This window comes from Cervus elaphus, chromosome 19 (genome assembly GCF_910594005.1).
Source record: "Cervus elaphus chromosome 19, mCerEla1.1, whole genome shotgun sequence".
Lineage (NCBI taxonomy): Eukaryota > Metazoa > Chordata > Mammalia > Artiodactyla > Cervidae > Cervus > Cervus elaphus.
Window position 1 is genome coordinate 60260647 of NC_057833.1, and position 25951 is coordinate 60286597.

At 50.7% G+C, this 25951-nt stretch overlaps 1 protein-coding gene across 6 annotated transcripts in view; it reads right to left on the reverse strand.

Moving 5' to 3' along the window:
- Nucleotides 1-25951, reverse strand: part of BOC (BOC cell adhesion associated, oncogene regulated) — an 82903-nt gene that overhangs the window by 1001 nt on the left and 55951 nt on the right. For 4 of the 6 annotated variants that reach the window (XM_043874033.1, XM_043874032.1, XM_043874034.1 and 1 more), the window contains 15 exons: nt 17817-17963; nt 15916-16059; nt 14367-14660; nt 13746-14018; nt 11750-12057; nt 7643-7805; nt 7123-7233; nt 6522-6728; nt 5979-6160; nt 5448-5553; nt 5044-5166; nt 2717-2938; nt 1751-1986; nt 1504-1580; nt 823-1016 (listed from right to left, as the gene is read on the reverse strand). In XM_043874033.1, the coding sequence (XP_043729968.1) occupies nt 823-1016; nt 1504-1580; nt 1751-1986; nt 2717-2938; nt 5044-5166; nt 5448-5553; nt 5979-6160; nt 6522-6728; nt 7123-7233; nt 7643-7805; nt 11750-12057; nt 13746-14018; nt 14367-14660; nt 15916-16059; nt 17817-17963 (2787 nt within the window). The remainder of the gene's footprint in view (nt 1-822; nt 1017-1503; nt 1581-1750; nt 1987-2716; nt 2939-5043; nt 5167-5447; nt 5554-5978; nt 6161-6521; nt 6729-7122; nt 7234-7642; nt 7806-11749; nt 12058-13745; nt 14019-14366; nt 14661-15915; nt 16060-17816; nt 17964-25951) is intronic. The other 2 variants (XM_043874036.1, XM_043874037.1) reach the window with 2 other exon arrangements.

The following is a 25951-nucleotide window of genomic DNA, read 5'->3' on the forward strand; positions in this document are numbered from 1 at the left end:
GGGGTGGAAATGAGGTGGGCTGAGCCCAGGAACTGTGCAAGACAATCCTACTCTTTCCAGGTGTGGGCTGCCGGCCCAGCCTCCCCATGCTTTCTGGCCATGACTGTCCCACTCACAACTTACCCCCCAGACAGAGGGAGGTCAGTGTGGATGCTAATGGGGTCTGCGTCTCGGAGGTGCCTATATTGGAATTTATCTCCCAGAGCCAGAGTCTAGGATCTGCATGTGACCTAGCATCCACTCCATGAAGGCTAAGAAACATCAGCTCATTCTCTGAACCAGCCTGTGCCCAACCAGGTATCAAAAAGATGAGCACAAAGAAAGCCAGTGGCTGGGCTTGGGGGCACTGTGCATTGAGTCCCCTGGAGGGAAAGTCTGGTGGAAGCACAGAGTTCTATGATGTGAGAACTTGGCTTCTTAATGATGGGTGCAACCTCATTCCTTAATAAAGACATAGGACCCAGCAAAGCAAGGTGTTGCAGAGTGATGAGAAAGTGCCCCTTGGTTTGAAGAGAGGAGCAGCAGGAATTTGCAAATTGCCTTGAAATGCTGAGACCAAAAAGGTTTCTTTCTCTGAAATGGAGAAGTACCCTTTCTCCGTCTCTGAGCACACAGCTTGAACCTGACACCCTCCTGCAGATCTGCTGGGCCTTCAGCAGGGAAGAAGGTGGCCAGCTCCCCTTCACACCCCCATCCTGCATATACAAGCTGTGGATGGTCTTTACCAAGCATTACCCTCAAGCATCACTGTTCTCTCCCTGCCTCCATGTCACTCCCGAGGCATGGATGTCTATCTTATTCTGCTCTGCCCTTGGCACTGACCTGGGTGAAAAACAGGGTCCCACATGGCTTCCAGCCCAGGACTCTGGGGTACACTCCTCATGCCTGGCTGGCCCGTGGCTTCAGGCTGCTCCTGGAGGTGGGGGCAATCGCGGTGCGGCGGGAGCAGCTGGTGAGCTGAGTCATCGGGCAGTGTATACAGGAAAGCGCCCTCGTCTGGGTTAGACCTGGGTGCTCTGCATGCACATAAGCAGATGGGGGGAGGGGTGAGGGAGGGGAAGAGTGGGCCTGGATCCCACATCCCTGGCTGCTTCCCTGTCTGTGGGCACCAGAGCTAGGCAGAGCTCAGACAGGGCAGGGGCTGCTCCCCTCTGGACATCAAGAGTGCCACATCATCACTTGCATGGGCAAGTCTAGTCAATATCCATTTGATTCCATGTGTGTCCCAAGTATGTGAGAGGATGTGGAGTCAGGTGCCTGTGGATATAGCCAGCTGTGTGGTGCTGCTCTGGACTGACAAGCAAGGGGAGAATTTCTGAGCAGAAAAGGCATCATAATTACAAAAACAACAACTCCCCCTCAGGCTCAGAGTCCAGTGGAGCAGGCTGTCACAAGAGGATCCCTGAGGGGCGCAACAGGGCTCCCCTCTCAGTGACTGATGCCAGGTCTGGGAAGCCAGGGAGAAAGCGAGCTCTGGGGCTCAGGAGTGGGAGGCCGGGGTACCTGGGAATCTGTGGACTGTGGGGGTCGTATCCACTGCCAAGAAAGGTCTGCCTCAGCATGCTGTTCACATCCTCCTGCTGCTCAAAGGGTGATGAGAAGGTCACATCAGAGTCCGGGTAACTTTCCCGTTCTTTGTTCAGCAGCCCAGGATTGAGCCTGGGAGGGAAGAAGTCCCAGGAGGCGGCCCGACCACCCCTCTGTGGCACCCCATACCTGTGTGCCCACGCTGCTCCCAGAGCCACGTTACCTGCTGAAGCTCCCCTGGACAGTGCTGCTGTGGCTTCATGCCTGCGTAGCCCACGGCAGCTACAGGGCAGGCCCTGTTCACGTATACCCCGTTGGCACAGGCCCGGCCATTGGTGCCACTGAGGTAGGACTGCCCACTGGCTCGGTGGCCTGGGAGCCCTCCCAGTGGTACCATAGTATATTGGCAAGAGGAGGACAGAAGGGCACTTCGAGGAAATCCCAGGTCTGTTGTATGCTCTGGAAGAACACAAGACAGAGCTATGTTTAGGTCAAGGAGGCCTGGGGAAGTTGGTAAAAAAAGTCCCATACGAATCTCAGAAAACTCCTGAGGACTTAAGGTCAAATGAGGTAGGCAGGGAATTGACTCTGCCCCAGGTGAGAGAATATTCTCTTGGAAAAGTCTTCCTGTCACCCACTTCCTCACAGCTAGACTTTTTTTTTTTTTGCAGTAGGAGAGGAGATATAGGACCAAGGTCTGGGAGAACAAAGTGGTAAGTGAACAGAAGGAGTGCAATATTTAAATGAAGCAAGGTGACCAGATGTGTTGCCATGTGAAGCAGAACTCAGTGGATAACTCAGATTAACCGAGGATTAGGGGGACAGCTCAAGGCAGCCACAGACCTGAGGAGGCAGGAAGAGGCAGGGTCAACATGTGGTCAATCGGCAGCTTCAGATAGTAAAAGGAGACAGACCTAGGTAAGTGCTGAGCTCCAGGGATGCAGTGAGGACAGACAAACTCCCATTCTATCCTCTCTACCTTCCAAGACCTGTGAGCATCCTCTGACTCTCTCCCATCCCTCTGGAGGACCCACCAGGAACCTGAGCTCCCATCAGTGTGAAGCAGGGTGCCGGGGATCCAGCCCCCTGGGATCCAGGCAGAGGCCTCCTTGGGGGCTGGGAGGCCCCTCCTCCTCTCTCCCTGCCCCGGGCTCCTTCCCCTTGGTGCTGAGGAGGGTCACTCACTCACTTTGCTTAGACCAGGCCCTCCACAAGCAGAAGGGGATGAAGGCAACGATGATGAGGACGATAGAGCCCAGGACGACCCCAACAATCAGGTAGGGCAGGTCGCTGGAGCGGGCCACCATGGCCCCCGTGCCCACTGGCCGCTCTATGGTTTCAGGGGGTGGTGGCTGAGGTGGGGCCAGAGTTGGGGGTGGAAGTCGACCAGGCTGACCTGAAGACTTCCGAGCTGTAATGGGGACAAAACTCACATCAGCCTCTATTTCTTTGACATTTCTTTCACAAATAGGACAATACCCTGATTCCATGGGTGTGAGAAATGGGGTCAAACTCATAAGGCAGTGCCTCTGGCAGAGGAGTGTGGTATCCAAGCTCAGCATGAAACAGACATCTAATGTGAAACTGGGTGTGGCTGAAGAAACTTGATCCTTATATTTCAAAATACATCCTGAAATGTTTATGGATCAAGAGCTAGGGTCAGGCTGGGTCTTTGGGGCAGAACTGGTATAGGGACTTTCTAAACAAATAGCTGGGGATCTTTAGGAAGATCATATTAAAAAATGCATGAAACCAAAAAGAACTGAAAATGGAAGAACTTCCATGTGAAGCTGCTATTCCTGGGCACACTGGAGATGCAAAGTCCTGGGTCTGAGCTGGGACATGGGGTTTGGGCTCCCTAGGACCGACAGTGCTTGGGAAACACCAATCCAAAGTCCATGAGGTGGCACCTCCTTATCCTTCTGCTCTCATCAGGGTATGTCTGACGTCAACTCCTTTTCCCAGCTGTCTTTCCCCTGAGTTTCTAATAAAACAGTCCTCTGGGGTTTCCCACAACCTCTCTGAATGCTGCTGCTGCTTATATTTCTCTCTCCTTGCCCTCTTCTTCCTGTCTTTGCTTCAGACACCAAGAAGTCCTCCTGGTCCCTCTCAGTCTACACTCTCTCTTCTTCACTCTATTCTGTTCCCATGATTTCAGCCTATATCCTGATGACTGCCAAATACCCTCACGCAGGGCCCTGCCTAGGCAGGAGACCTGCTCCCTCACAGGACACCTGCATTCCAGTGTCTCAGAAGAGCCAGACTCAGTGTGTCTCCAAGCGGTTCACTTTGCTCCTTCCGCCCAGGGTGGGGTTCTCTGCTGGTCTTCCCATCTCGATAAATGGCACCACCACCTGAGTGCCACCTCAGCTCAAAACCTCAAGTTTACCCTGAACTCCTTTTGCTCTCTCTAAGCCTCAATGCACCACGTCCCTGGTCCTCCCTATACATCCTCAGGAAAGAAACTCACACCCACTCTCCTTCTCTTCACCTTTGCTTCCCGACCCCAGTTCTCGCCCCTCAGTTCTGCACAGTCACCTTCCTGACAAATCCAACGATGACCCTTCTCCACCTCACAGCCCATGGGGTCCTTGATGATCCCACTGCCTCCCAGTGTCCCTGGCCTCTTCTCTGAGCGCTGACACCTCTCGCTTCCAGTGCCACACACTCCTACCAGGTGGAGGTACGTGCAGGCTTGTCCTGTTCCCAGGTGGCTCCCTCCACCTGGCTGAAGGCTCAGTTCTTCCAGAAGACCCTTGCAAAGCCCATGTAAGGGCTCTGTTCTCTGCCCTGGGCACTTTGTGTCACCTGACAGGGGACTGCTGGCTGTGTGTGCACCCCTCACTTCTCTGCATGAGACAGACAAGGGCAGGAAGGGCACACAGGAGAGAGCGAGCGAGCTGACGTCACAGGAAAACGGACTGTTTCCTTGTCTCTATCATCCAGGTCTATCTTCTCCAGGTTGTTTCCTTGCAATCTACCTTTCAGTGTTTGCAAAATGGAAATATCTATCCACTGACCAAGTGCAAAAATTGTTATTTTATGACTATGTTTAACATGTTTCAGTGCAGGGAGAGAGTCTGGCCTTGTAGTTAGATGAACTTGGCCCACAGCGTGCTCCACCACTAACTAGCTGTGTGACCTTGGTCAAGGAATAACATGTCCTAATGCCCCGCTTCTCTCATGGGGTTGTAGTTTAAGTAAACCAACTAGTGCAAGTATCAGATGTTATCATAGGAATAAAGTGTTTATAGAAAGCTCTCGAGACTGGGTTCTAGTCCATGAGATCACGTATGACTTAAATCCCAAGTTCCATGAAACCGTCATGATGGCATCCCCATTTGTACTTGATAAGAGGCACAGGCCAATGAACAGATGGGTTAAAGTGGCAAAGTTGGGGGATACTTGGAAGATAAGGAGTCATTCTGGAGAAGAGAAACCCAGCACATACAGCAGTGGCTTTGCCCAGCCTGCTGGGAAGAGCGAGAGGAGAGTGGCGAACCCGAAGAGACTCACCTTTGGTTTCACAGATCATCACGTTGCTGAACTCGCTCTCCCCTCCTTCGTTGAAGCACTGCATCTTAATGTCATAGGAGGTCTCTGGCTGTAGGTGGCTGATGGAATGCCAGTATCGATCCCCTGGGGGAGAGACCGAGAGAGTCAGACGTGGTGATCATGAATGTGTTTGCTCGGTCCCCACTGGAGGTGATGTTCTGGATGCTGACCCACGGTATCCTGTTGTCCCATCACCCTGGGAAGGAAGCATGTGGGCCTATGAACCCAATGACCTCAAGTACATCATGAAAGAGCCAATACTACAGGGCATGCTAGCCCAGGTTTTCTCCTTTCACCAGCTTCTGACTCCCCTGACAATAGGGGAAACTACCTCACACAGGAAAAACCTCACAAGGGTTTCTCACCTTCCACCATATCCTTCTTGTAGTCACTGTCGTTGTCACTGTCTGTGGGTCGGTAATAGATATAAAAGCCGTGGATTGGGGTGTTGTTGTTACTTGCTGGGATATACTGCAGGGAATAAAAAAGAAACAAGTTGACAATGAGCAGAGAAATCATCATGTGAGCAGAACCACTGGTGGATGGAAATATTACCCAGCCTAGAGTTTAAAATTCACTGGGGACCCAGACAGACATTTCTTATGATCTCCAGGCTCTCTGGACAATGACATAGAGATTACTCATTATTTTACGTAGCCTAGGAGTCCCCAGCTTTTAGAGAAACAAACTACCATTTCTTCAGAGTCCCCTCTGAAACTTCCTGGGTATTGTAAGGGTGAGCCTCTCTGGCCAATTCCCAGGAACACCTAAGGGGAGGTAGCTTAGGATGAGCCAAGGGAGAAAGGTGATTCCTTCCTGCCCGCACTGCTGTCCACTTCTGTCCAGCATGGAGCTTGGTTTCGTCACTCTGCTGGCAGCTGCACCAGACCACTCACCATCCACTTGAGCATGATGGTGGTCTCATTGACGGCATCAGTGAAGGTGATGTAAGGGCCTGCCACAGGCCTCTCGTACACTCGGCTGCTGTAGCCTGACACCACGTAGGGCCGGGACGGGGTGCTGGGCTCGCTCTCCCCCAGCATGTTCAGAGCCCGGACTCGGAACTTGTAGGAGGTACCTGGGGAGAGAGACTCCCTGAATTGGGGGCCGGGAGACACCACCTGCCTCCCGCTCAGCCCATGCAGGCTGAGGACCTAGAGGGGTCTTCTGGGCAGTCTTTCCCCAAAAGCATGCCCTAAAGGACTTCAGGACTCCCACCCTCATCAGAAAAGAGCCAGGAGATGGTTTGGGACTATTTATAGAGAGAGGGAGGCAGAAGTAGCGGCTTGTGGGGCTGAGGTAACATGACCAAGAATGGCCACAAGAGCCTGGTGGTGGGCAGGGGACAAGCAGAGAGAAGACCCTCCAAAGCTTCCCTTCTCCTCCAGGGAGCTGGCGGCCACCAGGGGACCAGGAAGGGCAGTTGGCCAGGGCCCTACCTTTCTCTAGGCCTGTGATCTCCACTGAGAGCCGGGAGGGAGGGATGGCGCTGGTGGCTAGAATCCAGTCCCCCACTTTCTTCAGCTTCTTGTACTCCACAAGAAAGGATTGGATGGGGAAGCCACCGTTCCCACGGGGAATCCAGGTCACATACACTGAAGTCTCAGAGGCCATGGAGATAGTGGGCCTGTCTGGAGCTTCTGGGGCTGGAGGAGACCATCCATGTGGCAGGAAGGAAGCGGGAGGGAGGAAGTGATGAGAGGGTGGTGGTAATGTGACTAGACTTGGCCTGTTCCTGATGGGAGCCCACCCCACCCCATAGCCCTCCACCCTGGTGGGAAGGGAGCCAGCCCCACTCCACAGCCCTGCCCCCCTGCTGGCTGTATCAGATCCCAGGGCTCCCTGGGTCACTATCTAGGGAGGAGCTCTTGAAAAGTTCCAATCTATTATCTCTTCCTGTGGTCAACCGGGAAGAGGCCAGGAGTAGGCCACAAGGATTCTCAGGCCCCATTCACTGCAGCAGTGAGCCTTCTGAGGCAGTGGGCCTGGGTCCCATTCTGATGCTCGCCGACCCCACCCTTGGGGCTGCTGGGGACTTACGGGACAGGCGGCCATGGTCCGGCTGGCTACTGCTCTGGGGGCCAGCTCCAGGGTCATCTCTCTGGATCTGCTGCTCCTTGCTGGCCACAATTTCAGGTTTGGGCCGTCGTCCTGGGTAGAAATGGGTTGAGATCAGCACAAGAGAGAATGTGTGTTAGGTCTCTCCTTCCATAGTCTTTTCTGCCTGAAGTTCTACCAGGGTGTCTGACAAGGCCATGCAAATAACAGAGGGCATTAGAAGTGTGGTCTGATTTTCAGCTCCATCTGACGGGCATGGAATTGCATGTGGCCCCCAAGTGCAAAGGGGGCAAAGGAATGCCAGAGGCCAGCTGGTGCCTCTCCTGATAGGAAGTGGAACCGCAGCCTTGGCAGGGCACACAGACCACAGGGAGGCAGAAGCCAGAAGGAAGATAAAGTTCAAGGTAAACAGCTGGAGCAAAGTGAACAGGGCTTCCACCTGACCTTGTAGGACTGCTCAGGCTCATGGAGACCCTAAGCCAGAGGAACACTGGACCCTTACCAGTTCGGAAGGTGACCATGGCCGTCTGGCCTTCGCCTGCACAGTTGTAGGCTGCCATCTCCACCTCATACAAGCTTCCAGGGTCTAGTCTGGTGAGAGTCAGGCGGTGTTGGCTGGCCGGAATGCCAGAGATGGTCCAGTCATCAGAGGAGTTGGTGACCTGCTAGAGAAGGTGGCTGGTATAAGGACCAGCCTCTTGCATGGAACTACAAGCGGCTGTGGTTTACAAGGAAAGCAGAGTTGAGCCCAAGAGGGCAGAAGAAAGGAACAGAGATGGGCCAGGTTGGCAGGGAGATTGGCCCTACAGAAGGCGGACTGGTCCTGCTAGCCCAGGACATCGCCCTTGCTGGGCCAGGAAAGCCAGGCTTCCGGATCCCTCATCTAACGATCTCATGAAAGAAAACTCAGTGGGGAGGGGCAGAATGCCTGACTGACACTACTTAGAGTTTCTCCAAAGGCCTCTCCCCCTTTCTAAAAACATCCCTATTTAACTTCTTTCTCCTTGATCTGTTGAAACCAAACAGTATCCTCATATTCTGAGATGACAATGAGAATAATAAAAATAGCACAAGTGGAAACGGCCACATTTGCTGAGTGCTTGGATGTGCTGGGGCTTCCCTGGTGCCTCAGATGGTAAAGAATCTGCCTGCAATGTGGGAAACCTGTGTTTCAGTCCTTGGATTGGAACGATCCCCTGGAGAAGGTAATGGCAACCCACTCTGGTATTCTTGCCTGAAGAATCCCCATGGACAGAGGAGCCTGGTGGGCTATGATCAGGTTGCAAAGAGTCAGAAATGACTGAGTGACTAACACTAACTTCTATGTGCTACAACATATAGTTACATGCACCATAAAGCATGTTACATGCACCATAAAGCATTTCCATGACAACAGTCCAAGAGATGGGTGTTAATACTGTTCCCATCTCACAAGTAGGGAGGCTAAGGCTTAAAGGGACAAGTGACTTGCCTAAGACCATATCACTAGTGAGTACAGAAATCCTGGCTTGACTCCAGAAAATAAGCTCATAAATGTCACCTACCCTAGAAAGTCAGTCTGGGAGCTAGAAAGTCCTGAGTTCAAATCCGAGCTGTGTCTCTTACCACACACAGATAACCAGCTGGGTGAAACCCTGAGCAACTTCCCTAATCTTCCCAAAATGAAGCAAGTTAAATCTCTCAGCCTATTCTGAAGATTAAACCCGATGACTCACTGAAGCTGGCACACAGTAGGTTCTCAACAAGTACTTGCCCTCCCCTTCCTCCCTCAAGTGAGGATTTCAACCCTCTTTTTTTCTACTCCTGCCTAGATCAGAACTTAAAAACCATGGATGAACCGTAACCATCACAGATTACTCTTTAATAGCGTCAATTTCTTAGCTCTGTAAAGAAAAAATCAAGGAGCTCCAGACTTCCGGACAGGCGTTGCAGAGGGTGTTTCCCCCTCCCCCACCCCACCTTTGAGGACACAGCCTTCCCGCCAACTGTGCACATCTCCAAGAGCCTGCTGGGGCCTGAAGCTCTATTCTGCTGAAGGAATTAAACAGCTGGTAGGAAAAGCTCTTATCCCCAAGCAGAATATTCCAAAGTAGAACAAAACCTACTATTCAAAGGCCAGGGATGGTCTGGGCTCATTCATGTCAGGCTTCCAGGATTTGTTCCAAGGGGAGAAGTTTTTACAAACTGAGAATCCCCAGTGGTGCTGGAAAGCCAAACACAGTAGCCCAGGGTCTGCAGATGCACCAGGAAATGAAAACTGGCTTCATGCATGTGAAAAAGTGAAAATGAGATGAATGACTCCCAGGCTCCAGCAAGAGAGGGGGGCTGAAAAAACACAACCCTAAGGCTGATTTTTGCTTTCAAAGTCCTTTCCTGTGTGATGATCTTTATGACAAGTTAGTCCCTCAAGAATGAAACTGCTTTCAAAACATAACTGTGCCTTGGCAATGTCCACCTAACAGTTCCAAGTGCCCCACAGGCCAGATCCCCACAGGAGCCAGGCCCAGCAGGGCCCTGTCCTCTCACTTCCCCTGCGCCCCTTCTCCCTCGGCCTCCCAGTGCTGGCCTCACTTCAGTGGGCTCAGAAATGAAAATAAGAAATGGAATGGCAATTAGTCACTGTCACGCACACTGAGAGGGTGAATGCAGCCTCAGCCTGGTGTTTCCGGATCACCTCGTGTGGCCTCTGCCAGCCTGCCTCTTGGGGAGGCAGTTTTACGGCCACCTATTGGCCCGAAAAATATTATTCTTGCTCTCATGCTGGTTCTTGTCTCCTAGGGACCATGAGCATTTGGCCTGCCCTGATCTTTGTCTCAAACTCTGCTATAGAGGTGTCCAGTTACATGGGGAAATAAGGATTAGGATCATAACCTGGGCTCAACAATACTGCTTTCTGTTAAAAACTCATCCACCCCCTCTGCTAGCTGCCTGTAAGGAGGCCAGCAGGCCAAGGGTTAATGAGAAACTGCTCCCTCTCACCCCCACCTAGGAGGGGGCTTGGCCACAGGTGCCTCTGTGGATGGGTCCTGACCAGAGGTCTCCAAGAGAGCATGGAAAGGGTGAGAAGAGCGCGACGGGGCTGCCAGGGCCCAGAGCAGGGGCCCAGATTCTGCAGAGCCTGCACTGTTCCCTGGGCAAAGCTTCCTTTGGTTTTGGAGAGGGAGGAAAGTTGATAAATGTTTTCAGTTTTCAAGAAGATATATGTTACAGTCATATATCTTCCATGTTTTCTACCAAGTGCAACTAGCACTTTTATAAACAAACGCATAATAAAATCTAGCATTTATGATACATTAGAAAGTGAAAGTGAAGTCACTCAGTTGTCTCGGACTCTTTGCGACCCCATGGACTGTGGCCTACCAGGCTCCTCAGTCCATGGACTTTTCCAGACAAGAGTACTGGAGTGGGTTGCCATCTCCTTCTCCAGGGGATCTTCCCAACGCAGGGATCGAACCCTGGTCTCCCGCACTGCAGGCAGACGCTTTACCGTCTGAGCCACCAGGGAAGTATTGCTTATCAAAAAAGATTTTTAAAAACCATTTAAGAACAATAGTTTTCTACTGTCTAACGGCCTTGGGCCTCCCTGGTGGTTCATATGGTAAAGAATCCACCTGCAATGCAGGAGACCCGGGTTTGATCCCTGGGTCAGGAAGATCCCTTGGAGAAGAAAATGGCAACCTGCTCCAGTATTCTTGCCGGGGAAATCCTACAGACAGAGGAGCCTGGTAGGCTATAGTCCATGGGGTTGCAAAGAGTCAGACATGACTGAGGGACTAATACTTTCACACTTTTCAATGGCCTTAGGAAGAAAACAGCATGCACCTGAGATAAACAGAAATGTTTCCCAGCGTATTTTCTTAAAGGAAATGTCCTTCTTCCCTGGGAGCCGCAGATGAGAGTGTAAGCCCTGAACGCGGGTGGCAGCCTGGGGGCCCCGTCCTGTCTCAGAGGGCACAGTGTTTAAGAGGACAGGTGGGCCCAGTTCTGTCTCTGATCCCATCAGACCTAGAGATTCCCTCTCTGACAGCCCCCAAAACATCCACCTGAACAGACTTCCTTCTGTCAACGAGAAATAGCTGAGGTCTGAACAACACGATTTGTTTTTTAGCTCAAATGCCGGTTTGCCAAACCTGAGTTTTGAGGAGTCCTAAGAACTGAGGCAGCATTTTGTAGCCCTCAGAGAAAACACTTGTTCACAAATTTTTTTTTCCTGGTTCTAAAGCTAGCTTGCCACACCAGAGTTCCTGCAGGTATGTACCCAGCAGAGCTTACTTAGATTAAACAATAAAACATCAACAACAAATGGCAGAGGAGAGGAGGGGAGGTGGTTAACAGGAAGTCTATGAACTCCCCTTGGAACTGGAAGCTGGTTGGCGGGCCTGAGACCTAGAGGCACACCCATGGCTTTTTCCTGAGCCTCTTAGGGCCCCAACACCCAACTCATAGCCAGCTTCCCGACAGGTGGTAGAAAAGTACGCTGGAGGGCACAGAAGGTTGTGATCAGCCTTGGAGACCACCTGCAGGCTTTAGGAGTTCAATGGGAGATGGACAGGGTGCAGATACCCCAGCCAGCCTCACAGTGAGGTGGCCACAACACCAGATGTCATACCTTGCGGTGTTTCACTACGTAGTAGAGGACCGGTGCCCGGCTGCTGCCCTCATGCCGAGGCCGCCACACCAGTTCGTATGAGTCAGTCTTGGACGTGCGGGGCGAGCTGAGGATGATGGGAGCCTCGGCAGGGGCCACTGGCCCCTGACCCCCGGGACACTGTGGGGAGGCTGGCTGCACTGATGCTGGGGGCCTCAATAGCCCTGGGTGGCCCTCGGGCATCTGGTCAGGGCCGCCAGGTCTGGAGGGTGGCACTGGAGGTGTGACAGTGGCCGACTGAGCATCCCACCACGGTCTCAGGGTGGTGCCTGGAGGACGAGCAGGAGGGAGAAGGTAGGGACAAGCAGTTAGTCCCCTGGCCGCTTGCTCAGCCATCCCCCCACAGAGAAAACAGGGAGATAAGTCAGAGGGAGAGCTGCTAGGGCAAGAAGAGCCCTGGGCTGGGGACCTGAGGTGACATCAGTCCCCTCAATACTCTGCCAGGCTCTGTGGGGATGGAGGGCTGTGACCCTGCCCTGCCAGGGTGGAAAGGCAGCCTGAGGGCCCCTCCCAGGCTTCCTGCCACCAGCCTGTTTTCCTGCATTCAAGTGTGTCTTAAGTGAACTATCTCAATTTGCTCTCAAGGTGCTGGGAGCCCTCTTTCTCTTATCTGTGAGTGTTTGTGTGTGTGTGGGGGGGGTGCTATGCGGACGTGGCCCCCTCTCACTGTGGGATCTGTACCATGGCACAGTGTGGTCCTCTTCCTGCTCCACTGTGGGGACCTGGAGATGTGAGCTGTGAATGTAAATGTGTCTGAGACTCTCAGAAGTAGGAGGGGCCTCACTCCCTTCAGGAAGGGTCCATGGACTCTGCCAACACTAGTTTCTGTGGAGCCCTATACCAAGATCACAGGTGTGAAGCCCTGTACCAAGTTCACAAGATAAAAATCTCTGGAACTGACCAAGCTCCATAGCAACTGTTGCCATGGGTCTCTGGATCTAAACCTGCCAGTTCCCTGACCCCATATTAGGTAAAATAACCACCCTATTATCCATCCTATAGCATCCTAACCAATCACTTAATGCCACCACTGCAGTAGGAATCTTCTCTGTCTTGAGGCTATAAAAGTTGACTACTAGCCTGTGAAAGGGTTCGGCTCTCCCTTGAGCCGGCCCACTGTTCTAACAGCGTCTCCCACTCTAGTAAACTTTAGTCTCCTCTATTTCTGCCTCAAGTCCAGAAATTCTTTTCCACCCTGCACACAGACCACGACAGTTTTTATTACCTGACCTCCTGCACCACAGGAGGTTGGCTCCTGACTCAGCGTTATTCCTGGTTGTATTTTTCTCCAGTTGATTCTTTGATAAGTTTTATTTCCTTCCTAGGAACGTTCTTGAGGGCAGAGTGTTTATTACATTCTCTGCATCCCCCACATTGCCTAGACCAGTGCTGAGCAAACAGCAGTTCAATCTGTGTAGACCAAAACATACTAGCCTGTTACTTATATGGAGACACTTGGTCTTTGCCGAGCAATTATTAAAATTATGATCTACGCACATGTCAACTGAAATGAATCAAGCTAAGAAAGACAGACATGCTTTGCTTTGTGTTAGACCAGTGGTTGTCAAACTGGGTTCTATGGAACTCTAGGAACTCAAGAGATTCTGAAAACCAGAAGTTTTTAATACAGTATTTAAATAGGTTATTTGCACTACTGAAAATCTGCAATTCTGACTTATTAGTAAGTTAATGTAAATTTGAACTTAACTGTGTTAGTTGCTCAGTCGTGCATGACTCTGTGACAACAACTGAGCAGCTAACATTATTAGCTGTAAGTTCAAATTTATATTAACTTACTAACAAGTCAGAAGTGCAGATTTTCAATAGTACAAATGAACCATTTATATATTATATTTAAAGCCACTTTTATTTATTGTATACATAGGGGTTTTAAGTTGGGTTTCTTTAAGTTCTGTAAATGTTCAGCTGGAGTCCCAGTCCCTTGGACTGCACTCACCTGGCCTGGCGGTCTTCAGCTGGACCACAGCGTGGGCGCTCCCAACCTCATTCTCGGCCATGCACTGGTAGACACCTTCGTCCTCGGGCCCCATGCTGACCACCCGCAGGGCCCGACGAGATAGTCGGAGGCGCTGGCTGGAGGTGAGGGGCACAGCGTTCCTCAGCCACAGCACGGAGGGCGGGGGGTTCCCACGCACCTCACAGGTGAGCTTGGCGCTCTGGCCCCAAGGGATGACCAGCTGGGACAGCTCCATGGTGACCTCGGGGGGTTCTGCCAAGAAACCAGAGCAGAGATAAGGAAGGCAGAGTCCTTCAACCCGGCCCAGACAGGCTGGGGAGGGGACTGCTATGGGGAAAACCTTGCTCCTTCTCCATGACACTCGTAGAGGAGAGGAAAGGCCCCACAACTCCTCCATCAGAGTCACAACTGGGAAGGACTGCCAGCCCCTACATCCTGGTCCCTGGGAGCCAAGGCCTCTCAGTTCTTCCCCACTCACTCACTCGGCATGTGATCTCTCAAAAGGCATGTGACCCTATCTGAACCTTGCTTATGAGCTTCTAGAGAGGCTATGCAGATAAGAGATGGCCAAGGAGAAGAAGGTCTGCAGAAGGCACTTACCAAACACCTGGACATTGTAGAGGATGACCGCGGCCCCGGGCTCCCCAACCCCATTGTCGGCCATGCAGCGGTAGGTCCCAGAGTCCTCCTCACTGGTGGTGTCGATGAGGAGGTTGCTCAACAGGAAACGTGTCTTGTTGTAGCTGGCAACACTGGAGCCATCCTTGGCCCAGGTAACCCTCGGGGGTGGGATCCCGCTGGCCACACACTCCAGGATGAGACTCTGGCCTTTGGTGACAACAATGGTCTGGGCCTCTGGTGGGTAGATGATGCGGGCAGCCTCGGCAGTGGAGCCTGGAGGGGCGAAGAGAGAAAGGACCATGTATGGGACCAGGATGGGGTGCAGAGGATCCCCTCCACCCTGTTTTGGGTAGCCCAACCCCAGGAGGCAGCGTGGAAGGTTGGAATTGGAATCAAACAGCCTGGTGGTGAGCATCCTGCTGGGCTGAGTGGGATAGATCTTTAAATCTATGGTTTGTGTGTGTGCTAAGTTGCTTTAGTCGTGTCTGACTCTTTGCAACCCTATGGACTATAGCCCGCCAGGCTCCTCATTCCATGGGATTCTCCAGGCAAGAATACTGGAGTGGTTTATCATGCTCTCCTCCAGGGGATCTTCCTGACCCAGGGATGAAACCTGCATCTCTTATGTCTCCTACACTGGCAGACAGGTTCTTTACCACTAGTGCCACCTGGGAAACACTTTCTGGTTTAAAGAAATGCATTTCTCATATCCAAAAGCCGATCAAGTATTTCATCAGTTGCTCAGCTGAGGAAGCGGAGAGCTTTTTTTAATGTGAGGTAGAAACTGCACAGAACTGATGGAGAGGAGAGCTGCTCTCCTACACTGGACCTTTCTCAGAACCCCACAAGAAGCATACTAAGTGTGATATTTCTTTACACACCAACCAAGGGCAGCTCCAGCGTTTGTTAAGATCTGAAACTTACACAGCTGGGAGTCCCTCTTGAAGAAAAATACAGTATTACAGATACAAAATTAGGTGAGCAAGGACCCACTTAAGTTTCGCTTCATTAGTTTCATGGTAAATCTGCAAGTGGTGCCAATTCTAAACTCTAATTCCACATAAGATGTCACTCTACTGAATACCACGGGAACATGGAAAAACGCCTGCCGCACAGGACTCGCTCAGCCAAGGCAGCCGTTGTTCTCACAGAAATGGAGAGTGACGTGGGCCTCCAGGGATTGTCCCCAGAGAGAGATGCTGGGCGCTTCTGCAGTGCAAACAGAGGAGTGCAAGGCACGCCTGGTGGCCTCACACAGGCACAAATGCTCCTGTCGTTTGTCCTGCCCCAAAACACACATCCCAACCCGTCCCCCTCCTCTGAAAGTACCACAACGGAGGAAAGCTCTCAACAGGCAGGGAATCAGACGACGTCCCTCACAGGGCGCTGACACGACCAGTGAGCTCGGCCACCCCCGGCTCCTAACCAAGCCCGAGGGCCACAAGCAGAGAGAGGCTGGCCGCTGAATCCCGAGTCCAGGATGTCCCACCAGCGGCCCCCGCCCCCATCAGTGAGACCCGCCCCTTACGGCGCACGCGCAGCCTGTCGCTGGAGCCTGAGGTCTTCACTTCCTGCGTCACCGGGTTGTAGGCGGCGCACTTGTACATTCCCTCGTCCTCCTGGCTGGCGTTCACGATCTGGAGGTTCCCCGATGGCATGATCAGGTAGTTATCTGAGGAGAGGACAAGGCAGGGGGCAAGGGGTGAGTGTGGGCCCGGAACAGTGCACCCAGCAGCTCCCACAAAGGTTCAGGGCAGGTAGGGCAGAAGCCAGGAGCTGACCCGAGTCCCAACAAGTCCAAACTGACAACGCTGCTCTCCCCATGAAACCTCACACCAAGTGGTACAGAAGTGCCAGGAGTGACACTACACAACCAGCTAACAAACTGGCTAGCTGACACCCCCCCACCACCCTAAGTTTGTACACAGGCCTGTGGAGGAACAATTCTTATTTTCAAGGGTTCCCAAGAAGCACGGAAAGGAAGCAGGATTTGGGATCTGCCATATACTAACTGTGTCATCTTGGGCAGGTTAACCTCTCAAATCCTGTTTCTTCACTTGTAAGATGGCATGATGTATGCTGCCTCAGACACTTTTGTTAGGACCGAGAGGCCGTGCTGCAGACATGGGATATGAGCTGATTATTCCTCCAAGGCACCAGGAAGGAGGGAATTGCCTTCAGAATTTCCCATCAGTCTTTGTCATGGTCACAACTCTGAGCCATCTCACTGCTGAACTTCTACAGCCAAGGAGGAATATTCTAATCCCCAACCCTAGCCCTCTCCATGAATACCTTGGAAGCCCTTCCCTCTGCATCACTGGCCTGTTAGGCTCTGTCTGCTTTCGCATCAAGGTGTCACAGGGGTGGGGTCCCAGGGCTGAGTTCAGCCTCTGTCCACAGGGGACAGATTCATAGTATCTGCACACCTGGCAACTAGGATAGTGTTTGGCTTCCTGACAGGCAAAGCACTGGTCATCAGCGCTGAGCTTTCTGGTGGCCTGCCCTTGGTCATCTGGATGTCCCTGCAATCTGGCTCGTTGAATCTGGTGCCTGCCTGTCACTGGGCCGCCCTAGGTGTGTACTGCTTAAGCAAATGCCAAATAGGAAGGAAAAAGACCTTGATTCTTGTGGGATGGGCAGGCCTCCTCTAGGGGCCACTGCCACAGACAGTAGACATTCATACTCTAATCTCTGGTTATTTCTGAGTGGCAGGATTAGACTTTTGATCTTTTAAAAAATGCTTTTTTGTGTTTTCTATAGTAAACATATACTCCTTACATAACCAGAAAGTTAACAAAAATATTTAAAAATCTCTAGGACATTTTAAAAGGTATACATTTGAGGTGTAGGGTCCAGCCATAGGGTCTCCTTGGCCTTAAGTGCAGGTCATCTGTGGGAGGAAGTGCCCTGTGGGCACTCTGCAGATGAACACTCGGTCTCCCCTGGACCAGCTGTCATGCCCACCATGGCCTGAGCAGGAAGCTGTGATGGCTGCAACACCAGGAAGACAGGGAGAGGGAAAACCTCAGATTCCACTAGAGAAACAGCTCTACTGTGCAGGGAAGAGCCCCACCTCCCACCAGGGAGCCCACAGCTCTAGGAACATCTGGCTCATCAGGCAGTCTTCCGGTGAGCGCCTGGTGGCAGGAAGATGGCACGGGGAGGGTCTAGAACTCCGAGCTGAGAGCTCTGATCCAGTGGCAACAGCTCAGCAACATCTGGCAGGGCCTCAAAGGATGAGGAGATTCCTTGTGATAGGTTCAGGGGACCTCCACTCTGAGGCCCTTCAGTATCCCGCAGAGCTGCATCTTAGGGTAGTAGATGGCTGAGGGGAGGGTGCTGTGGGGCATTGACAGGGTTTGGGAGGCGCTGTAGAGGCACCAACTTCCCTTCTGGCCCCGACCTCCGGGCTCCTGCTTGTTTACTCACCCCGGGAGGCCTCCAGCCACTCCTGTTTGACACTGTACCGGACCTGGGCTTTTGGATGGCTCTCGGGAAGGTGGCAGGCGATGACCGCTGTGTTCCCCTCATCGACTTCAATCACGTGCTGCACATCTAACTTGAAGTCCTGGAGATCTGTGGAGAGAAGAGAAGGGGCTGGTTGGGCCTAGATAGAAGAGAGGTGAACAGTGCGCTGTTTCAGGGTGGGCTTGTGCCTCAGTGTCTTTAGTCACAGTCGACAGCAGCAAGAACCTCACACATTGAGGAGTCCTCTGGGGGTGCTCTGAGTCCTTCCTCCAGCCTTTTGTGGCCTAGAGTTTACAGGAGGGAATGTGTGGCTTGCATCACTGCATGTGAGTACAACTGGGTGTATATAAGCTGCTGGTGGGTACGTGTAGAGAATTCCATCAAGTGGTGCCTGTGACACAGACCAGCCTCTTCTCTTACATTGACCTAATGCAGCAAGGGGCCTAGGCCCATTGGCCACACTGAACCTGGCTAGAAATGGATCATGGTCAAGGCACAAATGTCCTGGCACAGCTCACAGAGACCGAAAGGAACAATGACAGAGAATGCTTATGTCTTTTTTCCAGTTCAGTCAAGAATAACCTTCTAATCAGACATCCACATCAAAAAGTGAAAGGCCTGATATTCTGCTTAATGGCCAACCATAGTTAAAACCAGAAGGCTGATTTCTGCTATGTACAAGCTATGTGGTCCTCCCCCAGTATCCTTGGGGATTGGTTCCAGGTGCCCCAGTGGCTACTAAAATGGAGATACTCAAGTCCCTTATATAAAATTGTGTTGTACAGTGCTTATAGTCAGCCTACGTAACCTTGGGTTTCCCATCCACAGAAACTAAGAGCCTACAGTATGTCATGTCATGGCTAATTCTGTCTCTGGGCTGGGGATGGAGACTGTGGATACCCAAAGGGTTTTCTAAGGCAAAGAGGAATGTCCCCAGTGGGGTTTAATGGCAGTGGAATGCAGGGGAACCGAGGTCCTGACACCAGGCTGCAGTCTCTTCTAACTTGCCTTGGTGGCAGGAAGATGGGATTTAAACTGAATTGGATGGAGATCCATCTGGAACAAAAGCAGGATGTTTCCCAAACAATCCAACAGCCCACACAACAAAACTCTCTCTGTTTGAAGCCAAATCACTGATGTCCCTGAACAAAATGGGCTATTTGTGCAACAAAACCACATGCCAAATTCGGTTTTCAGGACTGTAGCTGAATTTAAGAGAGGAAATAAAACTAGTAGAGAATAAGATGAGAGAGATGAAAATATTTACCCAGACACTCTCCCCACAAAGGTGCTTAGAAAGCCCTGGAGGCACCCTGAGTGCTGACCACACCACATTCTACTCAGCTCTTGAGAACTGATACCATCACACTGTAACTGCAGTTACCTCCACCTGCCTGTGTGGTTCGTTCCCAGACAAGGCAACAGCAGTAGTTGGGAGTCAGGTTTCTCACAGAACACATGAGGTAATTACCAAAAACAAACTACTGTCACCAAGGAGAGCCCTGTGATCATGGCGCTCAGTGAGGTCAGGAGGTTTCCCACTTAACGTAACTTTCTAGAAGCTCTTAGTGAAGTCAAGCCAGAGCCACAGGAAAGCCCTTTTATTTCTATGAAAGGATCATTGCCCCTTTGATTCCAATATTGAACTGTGAACTTTTTAGGGTCACGGACCACGTCTTGTTATCTTGTCCTCTGGCCTAAGTAGATGCTCAGTGAATGCTAGATGACCAAATGAATGTTTATCTTGGAGCTGGGCCCCTCCGGTCAGGTACAAGATGCCCATGCATGTTATTTTGTGAACTCAGATTTTGTAGTTGAGCTGGGTTGACATTATGAGCTCAAGGGCTTAGTGCAACAAATTTTCCATCAACTGTTTATCCAAGTGTGGCCAATCTTTATCTAAGTGTGGATATTTTGAAAATAGAATGTTTCTTGAGTTGTTTACTTTCAGGGTCACAGGAAAGAGGTAAAACAGGTCTAATAAATGTGAAATAAGAAATACATGTTGTTAGGATAAATGGCAGCATAGAAGACCTTGAGCTCACCTCCTCCCATGAAAATACCAAAATCATACCTAACTGCTGAACAAACATCAATAAAAAAAGTCTGGAACCTACCAAAAAAGATATTCTACATCCAAACACAAAGAAACCACTACAAGATGGTAGGAGGGGTACACTTGAGATATAATTGAATCCCATATTCCCAAGGTGGGCAACCCACAAACTGGAGAATTATTTTGCCAAAGAAATTCTCCTATAGGAGTGAGAGTAGAGTACTGAGGTCATGGCAGGCTCCCCAGCTTGGGAGGTCTGGTATGACGAGCAGGAGCCCCCAGAGCATTTGGCCTTGAAGGCCAGTGGGGCTTGATAGCAGAAGTGCCACAGGACTTGGGGAAATCGAGATCCATTCTTGGAGGATGCATACAAGGTCTTATGCACACCAGGACCCAGGACAAAAGTAGTGACTTCACAGGAGCCTGGCCCAAATCTACCTGCTGGTCTTAGAGGGCCTTCCAGGGAGGCAGGAGATGGCTCTGGCTCTCACTTAGGACATAAAAGCTGGTGGCGAACATATCCAGGAGTACTCACCTGAAGGCTGACATCTTGTTGGGATATTAAAACTGGGACCTGACCCCACCCAATACTTGTAGGCTCCAGTGCTGGGACACCTCACACCAAACAACCAACAGGGTAAGAACACATGGTCCCACCCATTAGCAGGCAGGTGGCCTAAAGACTTCCTGAGAGGCTTCCCTGGTGGTCCAATGGTTAAGAATCCACCTTGCAATGCAGGGGACGCGGGTTGGATCCCTGGTTGGGGAATTAAGATCCCACATGCCTCAGAGCAACTACTGCACCTGCACGCACAGAGTTTGTGCACTGCGTGGTCCCATATGACTCAATGAAGATCCTAGGCACTGCAACTAAGACGTGATGCAGCCAAATAAATAAATGTTTTGAAAATAAAGATTTCCTGAGCACACAGCACCTTTAAATATGGTCCTGACCCCCAGAGGGCCAAGACCCAATTCCACCCACCAGTAGACAGGCGCCAGACCCTCCCACTAGAAAGCCTGCAGAAGCCTCTAGCCCAGAGTCACACACTGGGAGGGCAGACACCAGAAAGCAAGAAAAATACAGTCACACATCCTGTGGAACTGAGTCTGCAAACACAGGTCAGAACCTCCCCTGGGACCTGCTGGTCCCTGGCCATAGGATGACAAGAGGGGAGTGTAAGGCTGAGATACATGGGAATCCCTTACAGAGGGCCACTTCTCCAAGGTTGAGAGACATAACTAACCTTCCACATACATACAAACATAGGAATCCCCTACAGAACAAATGAGTGATGTGGAGACAGGCAATCTACCAAGAAAGAGTTTAAAGCAATGACTCTAAAGATGATCCAAGAACTTGAGAAAAGAATGGATGAGAAGTTACAGGATGCTTTTTAACAAAGAATTAGAAAGTAAAAAGCACAACCAGAGTTGAAGAATACAATAACTGAAATGAAAATAACACGAGAAGAAATATATGCTATTCACCAAGTGGTATGGTAAAAATGATGACAGAATGCATGGTTCATCTCTATAGTCCCATTTCACTTTCCAGGCAGAACATAAGTGGTTCCTGTGGGTCAAGGTGAGATCTCTCATGGATTCCTTCCTTTGGGTGGGTGTGGAGCCTTCTGGGTTTTTAAGGAATCATCTCATCATTATTTAATTTTGTGTTGGTGATGGTGGTTTAGTCTCTTAAGTCGTGTCTGACTCTTGCAACCCCATGGACTGTAGCCTGCCAGGCTCCTCTGTCTATGGGATTCTTCATGGACAGAATATAGGAGTGGGTTGCCATTTCCTTCTCCAGGGGATCTTCCCAACCCAGGAATCAAACCTGGGTCCCCTGCATTGCAGGCAGATTCTTTACCAACTGAGCTATGAGGGAAGCTGAGGGAAGCTGCGTTGGTGATATCCAGCCCTGACTAAATTGCAAATTCCTAATGGGCAAACTTTCAATTTTGCACTCTATGCCCCAGCCCCAAGCCCCACTGCACAGTCTTCAGGAGGTACCACGTTCATTGAGTCCTTGTTGAATGAAGTTTGAAAGACAGTGCTCAAGGCCAGCTTTGTCGGCATGCAACCTGTGCAGCTGTGCCAGGCCCCTCACTTGGAAGAGGCCAACGCTTGGTTTAATGCTCTGCTATCACTGACTTGAAATTTTAAATAACATTTGACCAAGCGACCTCATATTTTCACATTGCACTGAGCCCCCCAAAACCCATAGCCCAGTCCTGGCTGAACCTCTCATCCAAGAGAGTGGATGCATTTTCTCTCAGTGAGGAGGATGGTAGACTGTGGGAAAGGGTGAACAGCCTGTGCTCTGGGATTTCTAGCTGGATGTTACTACCTGCTTTTCATAAGCAAAGTACCTCAGCAATGCAAAAGCCTTAATCCTCCTCAGCACAGCATACCTGCCAAGTCAGGAGACTCCCCACAGAGAGAGCAGTAAGCATGTGAGCTCAGGGGCATCTGGAAAATTCCTCAGTCACTGAGAAGCATGTGTCTTGCATGGTCTAATAAATCTAAAACTACTCCACCAAGAGTTTTTGAGTTTTTGTTTCACCCTCTTCCTTTACTTCATTCCAAGAAAATCTGCCTCAAGCAAGAATATACTTAAGCCTAACAGCATTTTGCAAGAAAGATATGAGTAACTGAAAGGAGTCTGGCATCAGAATGCCATTTCCAGCTTAGCCCCGGGCTCCTGCCCCCTGTAACTGAGAACTTATCTGTGCACAGAGCACACTCTCCTCCATGTACACACCTCACTGACTCAAGACTGGAAAATGCTACACACCCCTAGGCCCCTCTGGGGGCCTTCTGTGCATCCCCCGGATTTACTGCTGGGTTGGAGACAGTGGGCTGTGCAGTGAGGGAGGCACAAAGCTGGGCGCTGGTCAGCTGGGCAGCCAGACAGCCCTCCTGTTCTGATGCCAACATGTGCACAACAGCCCAGGCAGGCAGGACCCAGGACACCCCTCCCCACAAGGGCCGACTGGCAGGCAAGCCTACTGGCTTCAAAACAAGTAAGCAGCAGTTGGGTCCCGGGCTCTGTCCTCCCCCCACCCCACACCCTGAGCTTAAGCTTTAGTTGTTGCTTCACTGGATAAATGCTCCCAATTTGGCTGGTGGAGCAAAAGTTGAGTGTCACTAAGGGATCAAAGGCAGAGTAATGAAGTGATGAGCGATCTGAAACTCAGAGTACCCCCTTTTCTAGTATTTATTGGGCAGGAAGGAGGCCAGGGAGGGGCAGAGGCTTCATGATCAATAACAGCCTAATCAGCCACCAGATGAGAGGCAGATGCAGAGAGATCTAGGTGGCTGCATATGAAGGAAACCAGCCTGTTCGCAGGCCCCTTTGTCTGCAAAGCTCAGAGCACTTCCCAGGGAATAAGGGGCAGGCCCTTCAGTTACAAATGGGGTTAGCAGGCCTCCAGCCTCACTGCAGAATGATGGATCAGGTTTCATGGGGGAAATGGTTTGACAGGACACCTGCCCTTGCCTGTTGGCTGGTGTGTTTGAGAAATCCATTAGAGGAATGTTTTTGCAGCTTTAATCCTCTTACCTTCCCTCAGACCCTTCTTTTGCATCCTCTCTGTGTATTCTTCTAGCTATTTTATTAACTTGTCTGCACTAATCAAATGCTGCGAGGCCCACTCTTGTTCCTCAGCTCTCAACAAACAGGTCAGAAGTCCTGGTCTTTGGGGCCATCTCTTGAGTTTACAGACCTTCTTTATTAGTCCCAGAACTTTTTGCTTTCTGAGACAGTCCTAAAATCTTAGGCTCCATACAGAACCCTGCCCAGCTCCCTGCCTTCTAAGCACTCAATTTCTTAACAGAACATGTATCTTCTGATAAATCACTTCCGTCGGAGCTTTGGATACACAGGTGACAGGGATCTGTTCAGATACAATCATGTAACGTGCTCTGAGTTTTCACATTCCCAGGGTACATCAGGCTCCTACCTTCTTGCCCGTGGGGAAAAAAAGAAGGAAAATAACAACTTTTAGAGGCATGTGAGTGTGGCTATCACCGTGAGGATCATTCGTGAAACTACAAATTGACAAGTTTTATCTTGAGCCCCCTTTGACTTACTTTCTCTCTTTCTCTCCACCTTCTAGCCTTGATCTTTCCTTTATGAATAAAAGGTTCAGTAGATCTATGAATTATATCACAATATTTAGTGCTTGTTTTCACATTCTCATAATACACAATTGTTAGATTTTCATTATAGGCTCATCCTTCAATTCTTACATACTTTCCATGCCTCACCACATGGTGCCTTGTGCCTCCACAAAAATGCCCCAATGTAAACATTAAACCTAACCTTTACTTTCAAGGAGTTTCCTCATTTGATCCTCTTCTCCCTGAGTCCTCCCTTCAAAGTGCAAGTCATTCAGTCGTGTCTGACTCTTTGTGACCCCGTGGACTACACAGTCCATGGAATTCTCCAGGCCAGAATACTAGAATACTGGAGTGGGTAGCCGTTCCCTTCTCCAGCTGATCTACCTGACCCAGGAATTGAACCGGGGTCTCCTACATTGCAGGTGGATTCTTTACCGGCTGAGCTACCAGGGAAGCATCCTCCCTTAGGGTGCAAATTAAAAGTGCAATTCTGCTCAAGAAAGAAGTCAGGTAAGACAGTGCCTTCAGATAGAGGCTGCCTAGAGTTACCAAAATCTCCATCTCCATCAGCTCAGCTGAACGATTACAAACATTCTGGCTTTTAATCCATCCAGGCATTTTTTGTGTCTGGTCAGTCTTGCCCTTCTCTCCTGACTGTTCTCAGGGCTCACAGGACAAGCCTGCATTCATCTGTTGAGGCCTGGATGTGATCCACCGATTGTGGGGGCACCACACTGGGCTCACTTGGCAGTGCTGCCAGTGAGGGCGGCTGGGCAGCCTCATGGCCATCAGCAAGTTTGGGCTGACTGATCGTTCCATCTCCCAGCTCTCCTGCCTCCAGGGCTCAACTTGTCCCTGTACTGGCTTCCTGTGTCTACAGCCAGTGTTACAAAGTGTAGAAAGATTTCACCTAATGGAGTACCCCAGTGACACACTGACCCTGTGGCCTGGCCCTGTGCCTTTTGAAAGGTAGCAGAGGTACAAGGTGAGTAAAATTAAGAGTGCATTGCTCACTGCTCTATGGATGGACTTGGAGGTGGTGTCTGAGCAGGGGAAGGGTCCCACCTGCCTCTCTGGGTGGGCTCTTTGCCCTGAACTACTTCATGGATGGGAAGAGAATCACAGCATAACTCCTGGTCTCCAAGTCACCTGAGGAGCCATGGCTTGGCATGACCCCTAGATCAAACCTCTGAAAGAAAATTCTCTACAAGTGGAAAGCCATGGTGATGGACTGCAGAAGTGGAGTGGAGGCTGGAGCCTGACGGTGCTGCCTTTAGAGATAGAACTGTCTGCTCTTGATGACTGAATAGGGTTGATTGCAGGATGGGCAGGCCTCTGAGGCATGCATTCTGGAGCCTATCACCAGTCCATAGCCTTGGCACACAGACCACTGAAGTCAGACTCAGTGGGAGCCCACAAAGCTGAGCAAAATCAGCATATTCTGTAGTTGGCATCTGGCACAATACCATCCCTCCAGACATCACTATTCATTTACTCAACCAGGCTCAAGTTGTAGAAGATACCAAGAAGATAAAGACATAGTTCCTAACCATGGGGGGACTTTAATTGAAAAGACAGTTAAAGCAACGCATAGGCTGGCTATCACAATTCGAAAGAGTAGTGTCCCTAAGTGTAGTCCCTGCCACCTTCACCAGTGTGCCAGCCTAGATTAGGTTACCTTGATCTCCAGGCAATTTAGAAGGAGGGCTGGTGGAGTGAGCACTTCTCCTTTTGCAGGCTGGAAGAGTGGACAAATACATTTGCTCTCTTGAGGATTTTTTTTTCTGCCTGTTCAACTGCATAAACAATTCTGGCTCCAAAGCTCTCTCCTGACAGCCATGGAAATGTGACATGAAATTTCACAAACACACTTTCTGATGAAAGTAAGGCATGCTCTCTTTTACTTAAATAAAAA